The 18,833-nt window shown below is 39.1% G+C and overlaps 1 protein-coding gene across 5 annotated transcripts in view; it reads left to right on the top strand.

Annotated features, from left to right (window-relative positions):
- Positions 1–18,833, top strand: part of PLCB4 (phospholipase C beta 4) — a 428,120-nt gene that overhangs the window by 327,225 nt on the left and 82,062 nt on the right. For all 5 annotated transcript variants that reach the window (XM_049699214.1, XM_049699215.1, XM_033440307.2 and 2 more), the window contains 6 exons: positions 3,266–3,347; positions 4,314–4,414; positions 5,065–5,122; positions 12,238–12,346; positions 16,197–16,407; positions 17,400–17,493. In XM_049699214.1, the coding sequence (XP_049555171.1) occupies positions 3,266–3,347; positions 4,314–4,414; positions 5,065–5,122; positions 12,238–12,346; positions 16,197–16,407; positions 17,400–17,493 (655 nt within the window). The remainder of the gene's footprint in view (positions 1–3,265; positions 3,348–4,313; positions 4,415–5,064; positions 5,123–12,237; positions 12,347–16,196; positions 16,408–17,399; positions 17,494–18,833) is intronic.

Consider the following 18,833-nt stretch of genomic DNA (forward strand, 5'->3'; position numbering starts at 1 on the left):
AGCTGCAGGAAGGATAAGGGAAGAAAGTCTTTACCTCCCTCTTCTCTTTTCTTTCCTTGTACATCATCTTATGCAGTCTGCCTTTCTCCCAAACTTACAAACTCACACTTAGTTTTCCTATCCACTCAGACCAAAGCTTTGAAGGTCACTCTTTTGATCACTCTTTTTTCTTTTTTTTTTTTTTTTGCCATTTCCCATTCCTTGTAACACGGAGTTGGAACCAACAGCTATGAGTAGAAGGAGTCCCAAGGGAGAAGATGTATTAAGAGGGCTAAAACCTCAGGGGTGGTCATAGCAGCCCAGCTCCCTCATAATCCATCCACATCCTGAAAGCCCAGCCTGCCTACGACGAGGGTCTGGTTCTGCAGGGGGCTTCATTTCATGAACACTCCTTGACTGTTTCAGAAGATGGTATTAAAACCATTGGATAGATTGTAGACCCTTTGAGGGCAGAGTGAGACTCCCTGAGTTTCTAGGGTCATTGCTGTCTTGGTTGCCTGTAAGGTCTGCTGGAACAGGGAATTTAATCAGATGGACTGGGTACCACTTAAGGGTATTTGCTTTTCTAGCATTTCCTTTCAGGTAGATAGTGTGTTTTGCTTCAAGAGAAACTCTGAGCACCTGTAGCTACGAAGCACTAAGCTGTACTCTTTGGGGCTGTGTATAAAGGGTTGAATAAATTGCAATCCCTTATACACACTCTACATGCCCATGAAATGCCTTCGATGGTGTCTGAAATGCCCCCAGCCTGTGATAAGTGTGTTTATTTCTGTCAGGACCCTGGTTAAATGCTGGGCCTCCAATGCAACTGGAAACTCAGAGAATTCACCTTTGCACCACAACCCACTTGCCCCTAAGCCGAGTCCATTTTGAGGCCCAAGAATGACTCTGAAAGCTGCCTGGAGAGAAGGCAATAAAGGAGCCCCATCCCCCCTCCTCCCCACCTCCAGGGAAACGGTCTCTTCCACTTCCTTGCTCCTATTTTCTCTTAGAATGAGGGGAGCAAATCTGTGTTGAGGTTGCCCAGCCCGAGCCCCCTCGTGAAAAGATGGGCCTGAGAACGAGCTCTTCTGACCATCATACCGCCTCTTGCCTTTATTTATTTATTTATTTTGGCCCCTCAGCAGGTGGGATCTTAGTGCCCTGACCAGAGATCAAAGCCATGCCCCCTGCAGTGGAAGCATGGAGTCCTAACGATTGGACTGCCAGGGAAGTCCCACCTCTTGCCTTTATTATCTTCTGTCATGTCTCTGGGCCCTGACTTTGCCCTCACTGATATATTCCCATGTGGATTTCCCTCCTTCCTACCCCTGGGCACCCTATTTTCTCCTTCTCTCAGTTTCTCTATCTCCCACAAATGCTTGGACAGACTACTCCCAAAAGATGTCCTTGTTCTGCTTCCTATTTCTTGGCATTTCCCCAAGCCCCAGCCAAGATTCTACTCCTATGAACTCTCCCTTTCCTCCCCACTCCACCCCCTCCCCAACACCAGGTTGTTTCACCAGAAAGGCTCAGGCCCTACACCTGCTACATTCATGACCATGTTCATCAGTTTTCATCTCCTTTATGAGGCCTGTTGAAACCTAACAGAAGCTTGAGTTAGCTGAGATTCCCCTGAGATTGCTAGGCAGAGAGTTTCCTCCTGGTTACAGGTGCCAGACATCCCAAATCCTGCTGGAACCTGCAGCTCTCACATTAACACATACATACTCTATTTCAAAAAAAGACACACTGAATAGCCACTTTCCCCTATTATAAAGAGCAGATAAAGTGCTTCTCAACTCAGACCAATGTATGAAAATTCCATGAACTCTAGAGAAGTGGGAAAATGTGGGCATAGCACCCTTGACCCTAGAAACTGGTTTACTTAATGTCATACGTATATGCTGTACCATGTCTGCAGATTTGTTAGAGAGAATTCATAGGCCTCCCTATATTTGAATACAACTGTCTCAAACATGCTTAAAACTGTACTTCTTGAAGTATTCTTAGACCACGTATGAAACAATAAAGCTTTGAATAAACGCATAGCAATTCGTTTACCTACAGCTAGTTCTTCCCAATCTCTTCTGGGAAGTTGTACTCTGCATTTGAAGTGGTGCTTTCTCCCACTCATCAAGATTAAACGGCGGTCACTGCTTACATTGGGAACTTGCCTTCCACTTAACGCAAACGGTGGAGTGCACGACAAAGTTGGGTATGGGAGGTGCTGTTACAGATCCTCCTGTACTCACAGGGAAGGCGGTCCAAAGCCAAGCTTCACAGATGAAAGTAAGCTCTGTCTTCCAGCGGAGGCTGGACTTCTGATTTAGACTTTAAGTTATTATGGTGATAAATCACCTGGGCCTCCATTCGGGGAGTGAATGAAGGCTCTTCGGGTGGCCGAGACATGGCTCAGAGTCAAGTATGGATTCCAGGGTCCAAGTCCTCTCCTCAATAGTGTTTGTTCTGAGTGTCACCAATTCATTTATCAGGAGTCTCTCTCTACTTTTATCATCATCAGGAAATATGCTCCTTAAGGTTTTATCCATCTTACTAGCCTTGATGAACACAGTACTGATTCAAAGGCACCACCATTATTCAAAAATACTGTGTCTCAGGGGAATGCCAAGATTCTGCTGAAGCATTGAATAATTGTTCCCCTGCCTCCCCTCTCCCTGACACCTGTCACTTTCATAATAAAGTCCCCAATCCTTGAGGTAGCTGACATGTCAGAATAGCTAAAGGGTGCTTAGCTCAAAAAAAAAAAAAAAAAAAAAATATATATATATATATATATATATATATGTCTGATAATGCATGTCAGCTGTAGTATGAAACCAGGTAAGAGCAATCACAGGCACATGCTGTGTGCTAAGGGACCTCCTTCCTTTCCCCAAGTCAAGATATTGTCACCATGATGTTTTATTCTAGACATGCTGTTCCATCTGCCACATTCCTTTTTCCTAAGAAAGCAGTTTGATAGGATCGGAATTTATTATTGTGATTGTCCAATGGTCTGTATCCCTGGTGCATCTTACATTCACAAGTAGCCAGAGAGACCACCTGTCTTAGAATCAAGTCACCACACTGGCACAGCCAGCTGTGGTAACCAGAGAGACATTGCAGGAGCTAGTTTGGGAAGTGAAAAATACCTAAAAATGAAAAGTAATTTTATTTTCCTTTTTCTTCTCCCCTATCCCACCATCCCTAGTTTTAATGGGATCTTTGCATCAGAGAAAACAGAATTAATAGTAACTTTATTTCTTTTTCTTTTCTGCCCTAGTATTACCAGAACCTTTGCATCGGGGAAGACAGAAAAGGTGATCTTTCAAGCACTCAAGGAGCTAGGTCTTCCCAGTGGAAAGGTATTCATTAATCTAATAATGTTTCTAAAACCACTTTGTGTATTTATGTTCTCATGTAATAAGCAAGATTGTATTAAACTGATTCAGTTAGATTCAGAATTAGATTCAGTCACACATAGTACAGTCAATTTTTCCTTTATTCTCTTTCCTTCTATCCTTCCTTCCTTTTGTTTTCTGGGCATTTTAACCTAAACGTTTTAGTATTCAAATAGTGTACTTCCAAATGTTGTTGTCAACTTTATTAAGAAAAGGAAATGATAGCCAGGCTGCTCTTTCACACAGCTTATGGAAAACTTATTTTACAGAAATCCATCAACATTGCCTGGACCATGTACAATGTCAGCATGAAAAATGGCTCATAAATTCAGTTCTTCAGGATGGCTGTGCGATATTTTATGAAGCACCTCTCCCCAGACATACCATTTATGTTTGTGGCCCTTTGGATTTAAAATAATTGCAATTAACGTGTTAACTGCAAGAAAGATTTAAGCCTGTTGCTGCCTTAACAAATCTGATTTGAAATATGAAGTTCTGTATGAAGAGTAAACTCTTATAGCATCCCCTTCATGTGGTCTTGTGAAAATTCACAAAATAAGCATAAGAAAACATTGGGCTTGATGTCATCATCCTTTAGGCAGGCACTTGCTTTGCTCCTTCAAGGAGAGAAGGAAAAAATGTTTCTTTGTATTTGTTCTATGGAGTGTCTCCCAGAGCAAGCCCAGCTGTGGCCGGTGTTCGAACATGCAAACCGTGGATGAATGGTAACTAGAAATGCTCATTTTCATGTGCCACGTTCTAGAGGCCTGGCCAATGGCTGGACCTCCTGGCCTCTATCAGCAAGAATCAGAGATGAAGGCCCTGGAATTCCAAGTGTCATCACTTTGCTTCATGAACCTGTAGATTCTGTAGATCCTGCAAGGAGAGAAAAATGTGCCCTGATTTATGACACGCTTCTATTCTTTCCAGAATGATGAAATTGAACCTGCAGCATTTACTTATGAAAAGTTCTATGAACTGACACAAAAGATTTGTCCTCGGACAGATATAGAGGATCTTTTTAAAAAAATGTAAGTTCCATTTATGAGAAAGTGTCACATCAATGTTATCCTTGTATTTTTAGATTTCAAAAACATTTTTGTCCTAATATTTTCAAATAGTATGCTGATAGTATCTAGGAATATCTAGTCAGGGTTACATTTTCACCCCTTAGTTTATTTGGTGTAAAAGTTTGCTCTGATTTTTTGAGAAACTTTTACGTAAGTTACTTGTAGCACCTGGAACTTCCCCCCCTCCCCTCCCTGCATTGGCTTTACTAACTACCTACAATGTTAACTTGCTCCTTTAGGTATTAACCCGTTATGTGAACTAACAAGATTCGATTTGGAATGTTATTATGTTGTTGAAAAGTCCATTCATTCCAATTATTTCAAATGGATGACTTACATGTTGTTTTTATAATAATGCCTGTGGATAATGCAAAAGAGGGATTGCAGACATTTTCTGTAAGCTAGTGGGAATGATTTCTTTCCTTTGTTGTTGTTGTTGGGTTATTTTTTTTTCCCCCTTACAAACAGTCTCTGGCCATTTTAAGAGTTCACCACTACTTCAGGGTTAGAAAATAAGTGTAGAATTATCATCAACAAATGTCAACATGTAAATCGTACCTCCTGTAGCATCATATACCAAAACTTACTTTTTCTAATAAATTTCTTTTCAGCAATGGAGACAAAACTGATTATTTAACGGTAGACCAATTAGTGAGCTTTCTAAATGAAGTAAGCTTTTTCATACATTAACTCCATCAGTCTGTGTGCAGTGGCTTGCCCTCCTCCAGCATCCTCATGGCATGCCTGCATCCTACACCTTCATTCGCTTTGCTTCTGACCTGCTGATCTTTCCATGATGGCTTTACCAGGTGCAAAAATCAGCTGCTGCCTTCGTGTGTCCATGCACTTCCTCATTGGCTTTGCACACTGCTTTTCTGCTGGTTTCTTGCTGTGATGTGTAGCTCCGGTTCTGTGTGTGCGTGTGAATTTGATAATATATTCATTTAATTAAATGTGTCTATGTTTTTGCAAGGTGATATTTAAGGTACTTATTTTTTTCTATTTACTTATAAGAAATAGAAAGAGAATGGATTGAGTTTACCACACTATAGTTGGATTCTCCATTGCTAACTTTTCCTCATACCTTTGCATGGACTAGAAAAGCTTTATTTTTGTCTTTTAATGGATTGCATGTAAGAAAAATATGTAGGTTCGAATAGAATATTTGGACAACAAGCACAACATGGAGTTCCTGGGTGAAAATATAGTGCATATTAGGCCAATGAGATGGCAGGTTAAATTTTTCCTTTTTATTTTTATAACAAGCTCAGAGCTAATTTTAGAACATGATTCACTTAACAACCAAAACTGATTGACAAAATTTGCTTAAGCCCAAGAGAAAGATATTTCAGAACATGTAAAGGTTGCAGTTTTTATTACAACTAAAATTAACTTCTTTTTTCCTCTGCACGTTCAAAAAAGTGTTTTCTCTTCAGTGAAACCCATTGAAGCTCTTGTTAATCCAAAAAGGGAAACTCACTTTTTGTCTAACAAACACATTAATACTAAGAAGACTTTAAGTGAGGAATGGACAGTATATTTTTGTTTCAAAACAATTGATGTTAGCCATTATACCTTATAAAGAGAAAATGTTAGGAAAGGCAGTATCATGCCAGATATGAGGTATTGCCTCAAGAAAAAACCACAGGTAGGCTGTGATTTGCCAGTTTGCAGACACAGATCACATCTTTGCCGAAGGGCTTCTCTTTTCTTTCCCTGTCAGGGCTCAGTAGCTCCCAATTTGTAGGGTTGCACTTGAGAAGCTATGGTAAACAGAGCCTAGAAGCAGCGATGCAGGAGATAAAAGTTCCCCCATATAGCAGTGCAGATGCCTCCACTTTTAAATAATCCTTTCAGTACATTGCAATATTTATTTTACTTGAAAACATTTCAAGTTTTTCACTCCACTAGTTTTTGGTCATGCGAATACTACGTTCATAATCTTTACCCAGATATTATCCACATTCTTACGCCACCGTTGCTTGGAAGTTAAGTTGCCTTGCTTTGCCTCCTTAACCCTTTCCCCATCTTCTGCTTCTTTTAAAAAATGTATTGTGTTATCTCCCTCAGCTTCTTCATGTACTTTGGGTCACTGGTCACCTTACGTTTTGGTGAGACGAGCAAAAATCTTGCTTTCTACTAAAGAGGGAAGACGCTTTAGTGGAGAGAAGATGTACCACCTCATCAGTTCACCTAGAAAAAGGCCTCTTGGGTGCTCTGGGATGAAGCTGTTACCCAGCCATCTATTAAACATGACAGAGACTTAATATGCATTCTACTGTTCAAATGAGGAAACAGTTCTGAAGTCCTCAGAATAGGTGCTGCATTCATGGGTGCTTATCTCACACCTTTCCTTTTATGGGTGGTTTCTGTAGACCTACCCGATAACTACTCTTGTTCTTATGAGTCTTGGACAAAAAATTTAATTTTTGAAAGGTATGATCACCCACACTTTCTGGCTCTGACATCCAGATTCTTTCGCAAAATACTTACTCTTTGGTAAGCTTTTATCTATCACTATTACACTGGCCAATAGTGTTCATTTACTTATGTTTCCTTCTGTTTGGCTTCTCATTAACAGTAAGGTGGCACCTTTAATTTGGGGGGGGTGGGATTCATGGAATCAGTGTGATTCTAGATTTCTTTAGGTCACAGAAACTACAAGACAGTCCAGGAAAGTATACAGCCTTTATTTTTAATCAAAGTGTCTGCCCTGAATCTCTTCCTTTTCTGTCCTAGTGAACTCAGCTGGAAGAACTAGACAGAAATCTGAATGTCTCCTTGAAGAAGGCTGTCAAACTTAGAGAACGTTCTGCCACCGCCTTGCACCCTCCCTTTTGAGTCCTACCATTGTCCCTCTCATTGCTCCAAAGTCGAAAGCACCCCTTGGGCAGAGCACCGTCAAAACCCATAATGAAAGGAGACAGAGTTCACTCAGGAAGGGAGCAGGCATTGGAATGTAAGGGTCTCTGACTTGAAAAGCTTAGACCTAAACATTTTCAAAATGCTTTAGCCACATAGTCTCAAAAAGCTGGAATTCAACATTGTATTAGAAGACCTGGATCATACAATTAGACAAGAAAAAATAAATGAATCCCAGGAACACAAAAGGACAAGGCCCTATTCATTATTTGCAGATGATGATTATGTAACCTATCAACTGAAAAACCCTTTGAACAGATAGAGGGTTCAACAAGGTAACCAAATAAGTGATCAACAAAGAAAAATCAATACACACATATATACTAGCATTCATCAATTAGAATAGGTAACAGGAAAAAAATGCCATTTATATTAGCAAAAGCCATGCTGCCACCTACCACCTTCCAGCTTGTAAATCCCTTTATTCCTTATATGAAATTTTCTGTTCAGTGTACTAATGTGTATCTCCAGGAATTTGGAAGGTGAGGAGAGATTATCATTTACTGCCTTGGTCGCTGTGTAGGGGTTTGTACCACCTGCTCTCTACCCATGCCATCACCACTTACTAGCTTTTCACTAGTAGCTTTAGATCAGCTCCTCATTTGCTTCTCCGTATGTCCGTGTTCATTGCTCCCCGGAGTGTGATCTGGGGACCAGCAGCATCGGCATCACCAGGGAGCTTGTTAGAAATGCAGAATCTCAGGTCCCACCCAGAACTGCTGAGTTGGAATCTGCATTTAACATTATCTCCAGGTGATTTGTCTGCACATTAGAGTTTGTGAAGTGCTGGATTCCTCCTCAGAATGCTTAGTGTGAATGGAAAGAATGTGAGAGCAGCATAAACCTATTATTCTCCATAATGAATTTAGTCATGGAAATCCTCCACTCGGATCTAAAATTTGCCACAGCTATGTCTCTTGGTCCCATCCAGTGGGTTGAGGGAAACTTTCTTTGCCTATATTATGGAAATAGCAAACTGGAGTCCAGGAGAGCTGGTGGGGGCCATCAGTATGAGCTGGCACATGGTTGGATACTGCCACCAACTCAGTTCTCTACGTATCAGGGCTAATTAAAGCTTCTTGGCTTCAGTTAGTTTCACCTCTCTTTCCCTGTTCCTAATGAGAAGCTAAATTGATTTTAGTTTTGCCTTCATTCTCCATATGACTTCTTACAAAGACGACAGCAACTGAGGGCCGGCAGAATTGAGAGATGCATGAAGAGCTGGAGAAAGAGATCAAATTAAGAAAGAGAGGCAGAGATTTTAGATAACCGCAACAATCAAGAATTAGCTTTATTTTCTTGTTGCTGGTAATCTTTCTGCCTGCCTCACATATGTCATAGGATCACATTAGAGCTAAACCTGATTTGTTATTTTATTTTGCAGTTGAAAGAATGTAATAAAGGGCTCAAGATTGCTTTCCATTTACAATATCTTTATTCTTTTTTTAAGGATTTTTTTTAAATTTTATATATTTATTTATTTATTTATTATTTTTGGCTGTGTTGGGTCTTCGTTTCTGTGTGAGGGCTTTCTCTAGTTGCGGCAAGCGGGGGCGACTCTTCATCGCGGTGCATGGGCCTCTCACTATCGTGGCCTCTCCTGTTGTGGAGCACAGGCTCCAGACACGCAGGCTCAGAATTTGTGGCTCACGGGCCTAGTTGCTCCGCAGCATGTGGGATCTTCCCAGACCAGGGCTCGAACTCGTGTCCCCTGCATTAGCAGGCAGATTCTCAACCACTGCGCCACCAGGGAAGCCCTCCATTTACAATATCTTTATTCTGTAATGCATGAGCAAAGAGAGAGATGGAAGTATTTGGGGCTATAAACCTTACCAATTATTCCCTTATCTTTTTATATCTCTTTTGAATATTATTTATTCAACATCTCTCCCCCAGTGCTGCTTGGATTGAAGCCAGTTGAAGTCTTTTCTCAATAAAAGTAAGGACATAATAAAGGAGGCGTGTTCATTATCTTCTTGGTCACTTGGGCACAGTTCTGTGAAGTATTTTCGGAAACTGTTCAGTATCGTATTTTACAAAGCCCTGGACATCACGGGGTGGATGCCCTCGGTACATTGCTACCCCAAATTCCAACTGAAAACCCATGGTCTCTCCCTCAGAGCTGTGAAGCATTTGCTCCACTGTCCTTATGTCCATGTGGAAATCCTCTGCAACCTTATTACTCTGAGATTATGTGGAAATGATCTTTCTCCTCTTTGTTTTCTCATATAAAATTATATTTTTGTGACTCAATACAAGTTTTACCATTTTTTCCTTGCCTTTGGGTTATCCAGATTACACTGTGCTTCCTTTTTGAAACGTGAACATTTTCAGGAAAGTAAAAGGTTAAGGTATCTGGTGGAGCAGATGTAAAGACAAGTGAAATTTCATATTGTCTTCTCTTAATGCTTATTTGCTGCAAATGTAGAATAGGGGATTATGATATATCCATTTTATGTACTCAGTTTTCCTGGCTATTGCTTCTGATAGGGGAATGTTCTTCTAGTGAATATCATGCCCTCTGATAAATTTTGATGGGGGTTAATTGGGAGGACACCTCAAACATTTAGCATTCTTCTATCCTTTGCAGAACTTAGGTACTTTTTTTTTACGGATATGCAAATATATTGAAATGCAAACCTTTACATATTAGAGTAGTGCTTCTTAAATTTGAGCACATCAGAATCACCTGAGAAGCTTGTAAAAATACAGATTCATGGGTTCTACCCCAGAGAGTCAGGTTTGGTAAATTTGGAGTGGGGCCCAAGAATGTGCATTTCTAACAAGCTCCCAGGTGAGGATGATGCCACTGCTGCCATCCACAGGCCACACTACAGGGGGCACCAGGTTAGAACCCACATACCTCTGTACATAAAAAGCACCTAAGAATACCTGGATGCCCTCTCTTCCTTTCCCAACTTTGCCTCTTTCTTCTTTAGCTGAGTCTCTTCTTTCTCTCACTTTTAAATTCATATGGATTTGCCCCATGATCTCCATGAGTCCAGAACACTTACCAAAAGCATACCTTTAAATTAAAAGACTTAATTATAATAAGGAAGAAAACCTTATTAGTATAGTGGCCAACCATGAACATAACTGCAGTGGGGTCTCAAAAGGCCCTTTTCCTGCCACATCCATCTTCTTCCATGGTATTATTTACGGAGACTGAAAAGGAAAGTGCCTAGAAAATGTACTGTTTGTTTGTTTGTTTTGAAAACAATGCTTTCTCACCAGAGAGCTCTGCTTGTCATTCCCTTGGGTAGGGGCTCTGGAGTTGCATGACAGCATCCATTCCCTAAACAAGATGTCTTGTAGCATGCCTTCACCTGCTTGGCGTTCTGTGGTCCACTGCACCATCTCTCTGCATACCCCAGGACTTTTCTTTGTGGTCTCAAGGCCTGTTGCTCATATAACAGTTTCTGCTCTAGCACACGCATGGATGTGAGCTTTTGTGAGCCGTAATTTCTTAGATTCCAACAGAAGCATGCTTCATTGGGATAAATTGACAAAGAGATATTGATTCCTTAGGAGTTAACACTCTTAACTCGGTGGGAGGTGGGAGCATCAGAGCAGGCTAGGCCACAAGTGCTTTAGGAAATTACATCAAGTGTTCTGTTGGCCAAAGGCATTCATTCTGTGTGCCCCACTCTTCAAATGATCATTTCAAAACAAATGGGGAAGGGAGATCCATATGAACTTTTAACAATTGTTTCTTCAATACTTTTTCAATAGTGCTTTTCAAAGTCTGTGCATATATTTGGGTAAAGAGTTGTTGCCGGTGTCCTACGTACTGACCAAGTTTTGCTCACATCTGCTTATATGCCATTATTCCATTGAAGTTTCCTTTATTTATTTATCTGATGGATGACCAGGGATGCAGTGTTTGGTCCTCTAATCTACCACAAACAATAAGGGAGTTTAATAGACCCACTACCTCTAGGTACAGAAAGATAGTCAGATAGACACACACACACGATTGTAGCTGAGTCAGTAAGTTGGACTTTTTTCATCACTGCTGTGAAGTTAGGATGACAGAACTGCAGAAATAGCTTTGCTCCTGGTGCCTCATATAACATAGCACCAGGAGCCTATAGGTGCTGATTTGAAAAGAATGACATCACCAACCTCCAAATTATTTACGTACTTTCTGCCCAGAGAATTTCCTCGGGGCAAACCAAGTTAGATTTCATAGTGAAATAGAATTTCTGAACTACTGATAATTAAACGCAAATTTTCATATTGTTTAGAGCTTGTAAATATCCTTGTGCTGATTAATTTTCAACTATTACAATGGATTCATTTTGATAAATATTGATTCAAGAGAATGAAGTTTACAGTTCCCAAGAAATCTTTTATTCATGTAGAAAGACATAATGAAAATAAAATGATATTTGCCTGTCTAACTTTAGGGTTTTGGAGGGGTTTTTTGTTATTGTTTTTGGTTTGGCATTTAAATGGGTATGTTATATATTTGGGGTTTTTTTGAATTTTTGCTTTTGTTTATCCTTTTTTTTTTTAAAGATTTTTGCTCTCACTTTTTATAAGCACTTATGCCAAATGTCTTGCCTGTGGTATGGCAATGCCATACCGTTTTCTCTGTCCGTCAACTTTTGAAGAAAGAAAGTATCTTCTGTTTTCTCCCTCATCAGTTCAGTGAGGGGAACCAATAAAATACTACTAGCAAATTTGGACGTTTCTGAAGTCTATTTTAGGAAGAAAGGCAGGAAAATAGTGAAATCTTCTCTTTGTAACTGTAAACATGATATTCTAGATATATCTTATATTAGAAATTACATACTTTAGTGATGTGTACTGGCCCAAGGGTGAATGTCAGCCTAAATGGAGTTATTTTCTCATCATAGCATCAACGAGATCCTCGATTGAATGAAATTTTATTCCCATTTTATGATACTAAAAGGGCAATGCAGATCATTGAGATGTATGAGCCTGATGAAGACTTGAAGAAAAAAGGTAAGAAAAGTGTAAACAGAGAGAATTTTTCTTTGTTTAAAAAAATCAAGGACATATGCAACTTTTAAAGTCCTTGAATTTTTAGTTAAAGGTATCTTTAAATGCTTTGGGGCTCTCTAGAGGCAAGGATTGATAACTGACTGATTTTTTTTTTTCCTTGCTCTAAGTATAAATTTTACCTTACACCAAAATTTGTTCGTGCTGCCTGAAGTGTAATGATAAATTTATTATTAAACTATAGTGATATTTTCCCCATGTACTTTCTTATCTTTAGTATTGTATTGCATAGTGCTTAAAATGTAACAATGCCAATTATAGTCTCTGTTCGCCATCTATGAAAACAATGGCATTTGCTATCAAAATTGACACCTTCTTCTTCTCCCTTTAGTTTTGCAAGCTAACTAAATTTAATACGCGATTTAAAGAGTCTTTTTACTCATCATTTGACCTCTGGTATGGAAGATAAATGCAATTGACATGAAATTAAATAGGAATCAATTTAGCAAATTGTTGGGGTTTTTGAGCATTTGCCTCTTTCAATGAAACTTTGGAAACAATGTGTTGTTCATTCCAACATTTAACAAAGGAAAGGTATGGAGAGGAAAGTTAAGATTGGTTCTATAGCCATGAGAAACACCTGCAAAGGATGGGAGCGATGATGCTGATAGAGTATCTCCAGGGAGTGCCAGGTGATACCTGATCTGGAGTCTCTGGCCTTATGTCTCAGTGGAGACTGAAGGGAGATCTAGGTTAAGTTCTTTCTGTCCCATCTGCCCATGAGTATCATGGCCTCAGTTTTCTCCTCTTTAGAATAGAGGTTCTTTTTTTTTTGTACCTCAGTGAGTGTGGCTGAAAGATTTATACGTTCTCTGGACCCACATAGAACCCATTTATATGCATGCCTGGCCCACCATACCATGTGGCCTTACCCCTGATATTTTTCTAAGCCCAACAGAGTTTTCCCTTGGTTATAGTCATACATTTACACTTTTCTGCTAGGTCTCAAATATCTATTTCAGAAAGACTGCTTCATTACTTACCTCTTTATCAATATCCTGAGTATCATAATTAAGTCCACATGGCATGTGATTTAAGTGAAGGGAGGAGTGGCTTGGCAGAAAATCTAGTACTTTGCAGTGGTGGGAGGTGATGTGATTTTTGTTGCATCCCCTGTTGCTGTGTGACCTTGAGCAAGGAACTGTATTCCTAGGCCTCAGTTTCCCTGCTTGTAAGATGGTGGGGTTCATGCAGTCATTCAGCTAGTATTTCTGTCGCCTGCTTTCAATCCTTATAGGCACAGCCAAGCACTGTGCTAGGTGCTGGGGATTCAAAATGAAATAAGGCGGTTGTGATCTACTGAAGGAGGAAGACCTATGACTCAGTAGTGCCTTGGTGGTGTGATAAATGTTATGATAGAGGTGTGTCTTATTACATATAAGTTCCTCCCAGGTCCTAAAAGTCTATGAAATTACCACTGACACATCTAAAAAGTATAGCTTCACCATTTCACATATGACAGAAATGTTAAAGTCTGTCATTATCAAGTATGGGAGAGAATGTGGTGCCAAAGGCATTCTTATCAACTATGCTGAGTGTGTAAATGGGTACAAACAACCACCTTGATGAATATTTTGTCAATAATAAAGTGGAAAATATGCCTCTCCTACAGCCGAGCCTCTTTACTTCCAAGTATGTACCCTAGAGAATGTCCCATGTCTTTCCCGAGTCTGGTGTCAGAGTGGCCCTGCTCAGTCCTCAGATCTCTGCTCCTTCTATCCTCACTCCTTGAATGAGCTCATCCAAGCCAATGGCTTTAAGTTTCTTCTATACACACATGACTTTCAGATTAAACTCTCTACTCCTAATCTGTCTCTTAAACTACAGACCTGTATAGTAGACCTCTCCATTTGGAGGCTGAGTGGACATTTCAAATATATATATATATACACACACACACACACACACACATAATATGCTTTGATTGTCCCCATCCACAGACCTGTCCCTTTCCCAGCCTAGAAAATGGTACCATGACTCACCCAGCTTTTCATGCCAAAACTCTTGGAATCATCCTTGACTTGTTTATTCTTTCACATCATCTTTGATCCATCAACAAAACCTGCAAGAACTATCCTGAAAATAAATCACTTCTCACCGTCTCCACACTTACTGGACTATCAGATCCTACATCATCTCTCCCTAGATGAGGCCAGCTGACTTCTAACTAGTCTTCTCCTTTCCTCAATGCCCTACGATTTATGTACCACACAGCAGCCATAGTAAACCTTTTAAAATCAAATCTAATTATGTTCTTCCACTCTTCAAAATGCTCCAAAGACTTCCCAGCACACTCAGAATAAGATCCAAAGTACTTAGTGAAGACTAAAGTCCAACCGATGTAGATTTGGATTTGGATTCTTCATTTCTAGCTACTTTCCCCTCCATCACATGGTCTCTGCACTTGCTGACCTTTCTGTCTAGGATGGGGCAGCCGCAGGGGTGCATGGGGCTTGCTCCCCATGCATGAATGTGACCTCGTCAGAAGGACTTTTGCTGGCCACATAGCAAACACAGCATCCTGGTCATTCTTGATTGCTTTCCTACCCTGCTTTCTGTTTCCTTCTAGCATTTTCATAACATTACATTTATTTTTTAATTTATTTGTTCTCTCACACATAGTATATGAGTTTCATGAAGGTAGGGCTTGTCTGTTTCTTCTATCCTGCATCTATCACAGTGCCTGGGAAAGCATAAATGTATGTGTCCAAGGAGATAGACACACAAATTTTTACTGCAGTTCGTTTAGTTATAAATAGAAATGACCTAAATATCCATCAACAGAATGATGGATAATGAATTGTGATATATTCACATATGGACTACTTTACACTCTACACACTGCATACTTCTACTATACATTACTCAGTGAAAAATAAATGGACAAGAGCTACTTATATTAACTAGATAAGTCACAAGAAAACAGAAAAAATGGCAAGCTGCAAATGCAAACAATGGGGTAACTTTTATATAAATTTTAAAATAGTCAAAACTACCTACTTTTTGGATAAATGCATATAAAGTTACAGAACCACTTTGGGAATGTTAAACACAAAAACTAGATTATTGGCTGTCTACCTAGGAATAAAAAGATGGAATTGAATGGAGTTGAGGTGGGGCACACAGGGTGCTTCATGGGCATCTGTAATTATGCATTTCTTTAAAAAATGTAAAGCAAATAAAGGAAAAGGTTAAGATCTAACAAGGCTGTGGTATAGCTGTTTATCCTGCTATTATCTGTACTTTTCTGTAAGCTTGAAACCAGCTTGTAACTTGGAAATGCTTAAGTAAATGCAAGAAGCTGAAGCTGTTGATGGTTGACAGGGTAGGAGAAGATGCAGAAATATTGACACCGGCCCTGTCCCATGTCACAAAGGTGTGATTGAGATGAGTGGTGGCTCTTGGGATCACGTTTCAATGACCACTGAATACTCATCTCACTGGTCCCATATCCTATTTTTTAGATGAAATAGGAAAATGGAATTATTTGAATCCAGAGAGGCCACTCATCCCTTCTCCAATCTGGCTCCTGGTGCTGCACTTTTGAACTTAGGGAACTGATTGTTTTGCCATCATGGATGTGAAAGCAGATGCCTCCTATTTGTGGAAAGCATTAGATTACTTATGCAATGCGGGTACTTCGTTCAAGTTCTGAAAGACGAAAGTTCTTGGGAAAGAGACTATGAAGAAGTTTTTACTCCTCCTGTTTAAGTTGCCTCAAATGTCATAAATAAAACATGAGATGTGTATCTTCAGAGCCATAAGTCTACCATGATATTCCTTTTCCCCCCAGGCCAAATATCAAGTGATGGGTTTTGCAGATACCTGATGTCAGATGAAAATGCCCCAGTCTTCCTAGATCGCCTAGAGCTTTACCAAGAAATGGACCACCCTCTGGCTCACTACTTCATCAGCTCTTCCCACAACACCTATCTCACTGGCAGACAGTTTGGTGGGAAGTCTTCAGTAGAAATGTACAGACAGGTCCTCCTGGCTGGTTGCAGGTCAGAAACTCAAGACACTGTTTCTTCTTTGGATTTGATGCTCTTCAATTGAATTTAGTTTTCTCTGAAAAATAGGAAGTAGCATTCAGAGTGAAAAGGACATTTGTCTTTCTCTTTAATGGATTACGATGGCCATTTAACCTTGAGAAAGGAAAATTGGTATCTGTTCCAGAAGGTCTAGAGTCCTCCTATGGGTCAAAAGATGTTTTTTTTTTTACTGTAAATTTAAAATATTCCCCCAACATTACCAAAAAGATAGCATATTTTAAGAAGTCATGCTAAGTTTCCTGTTGGTCATAGACACTTGCAAATTTAGCTTTACTTAATGTTCAAAGTTCTAAAATTTCATTCTCAGATCATAAAGATTATTTTAAATGGCTTTAATTTTACAGAAATAGGAAAATATTTGAGGTTTAAAATATGGTAAAAATGCAGAAAGTGAAAAATAAGAAATGTAGTTACATTATGATTGGTTTCTTGATTGTCGATGACCAATACTTAATTTTTCAACTCACTGTTTTCTGTGTGTATGGAAATATGTTAAAGGACTTTAACTACATCACTACATCTGTTTCTGAATGCTTAAATATGAGTCACTGAAACAATGAGAACATTTTAATTTATGGCCAAAGTAACATCATCCCACCTACAAAATTTTTACAGTATTCTTTAACATCCTATAAAACCCAGCCCATATCTAAATTTTCCCAGTTGTCCTCAAATTGTCCTTTATTACAGCTTTGTCACAACTAGGATTTCATCCAGAACCTCACTGCTTGTTACATCTCTTTTCTCTCTTAATCTCCGACAGTCCCTTTTTGATGACACCAATCTGGTGCAATTTTAACCTGCATCCTCCAAAAAATAATCGTGTTACTTCCTTCATTCCATTTTCTACTTCTATAGAAAACAAATTATTCTGATGTATTTTCATTTGTACACACACTATTTTATTGTAAAGGTTTAATATTGGTAAATCACAATGTTCCTAGATGTGTTGAACTTGACTGTTGGGATGGAAAAGGTGAGGACCAAGAACCAATAATAACTCATGGAAAAGCAATGTGCACAGATATCCTTTTTAAGGTAAGTGTTTCTTTTTTTTTTTTAATTGAAGTATAGTTGATTTACAATGTTGTATTTGTTTCTGCTGTACAGCAAAGTGATCAGTTATACATATATATACATATTCTTTTTCATATTCTTTTGCATTATGGTTTATTATAAGATATTACATATAGTTCCCTATGCCATACAGTAGGACCTTGTTGTTTATTTTATATATAGTAGTTTATATCTGCTAGTTCCAACCTCCTAATTTATCCCTCCCCACCCCCTTTCCCCTTTGGTAACTGTTAGAAACAGACTCACAGACATAGAAAAACTGTTTCATAAATAAGTTCATTTGTGTCATATTTTAGATTCCACATATAAGTGATATCATATGGTATTTGTCTTGCTCTTTCTGACCTACTTCATTCAGTATGATAATCTCTAGGTCCATCCATGTTGCTGCAAGTGGTGTGATTTCATTCTTTTTTATGGCTGAGTAGTATTCCATTGTGTATATATGTACCACATCTTCTTTATCCATTTCTCTGTCGATGGACATTTAGGTTGCTTCCATGTCTTGGTTATTGTTAATAGTGCTGCTATGAACATTGGGGTGTATGTATCTTTTTGAATTGGAATTTTTTCCGGATATATACCCAGGAGTGATATTGCTGGATAATATGGTAGCTCTATTTTTAGCTTTTTAAGGGACCTCCATACTGTTTTCCATAGTGACTGCACCAATTTACATTCCCAACCACCGTGTAGGAGGGTTCCAAGGTAAGTTTTAAAATTACCTCACCATTGCCTTTTCCAAACTATTGTGGAAACACAGACAGAGTGGAGAAAACAAATTATTCATCTTCTCAAGCATCTTACCTTTATATTCCATTCTTCCAGTTTTTCAGAGAAAGTCAAGAAAAATGTTTTCTCTACTTAATATTTCCTTCATGCTACTTTTTCTGCTTTCAAATGGTGACAGTGCCATATAATGAGATTTCTCCGGCAGAACCTCCCTTGTTCCACTTACTTTAAAAACAGTCTTTTATTTTCTTATCTATTTTTGTGCTTACTTACTTTGCATTTTCTCTGAAGGACTTTCAAAGTGGAATAAAAAGATAAATAGAATACAGGAAATAAAATAGATTATAAATAGTGCCTATATGGGTAAGAAAGTAAGATAGTGAGATTAGAGTTTTATGAATGCTTGTCAAGAAATCCTATAAACTTTCAAGCCATACCACAAATTGGGCTCCAGACTTTTTTGAATTCAGTGCAAGGAGAGAAACATGATAATTCACAGGATTTGTAAAATACATACAGAGTAGTTAGTCCAGAGAAGCACAGTTATTCCCCAGTACTGACACCAGATA

Source organism: Orcinus orca, chromosome 16 (assembly GCF_937001465.1).
Source record: "Orcinus orca chromosome 16, mOrcOrc1.1, whole genome shotgun sequence".
NCBI classification, from domain to species: Eukaryota; Metazoa; Chordata; class Mammalia; order Artiodactyla; family Delphinidae; genus Orcinus; species Orcinus orca.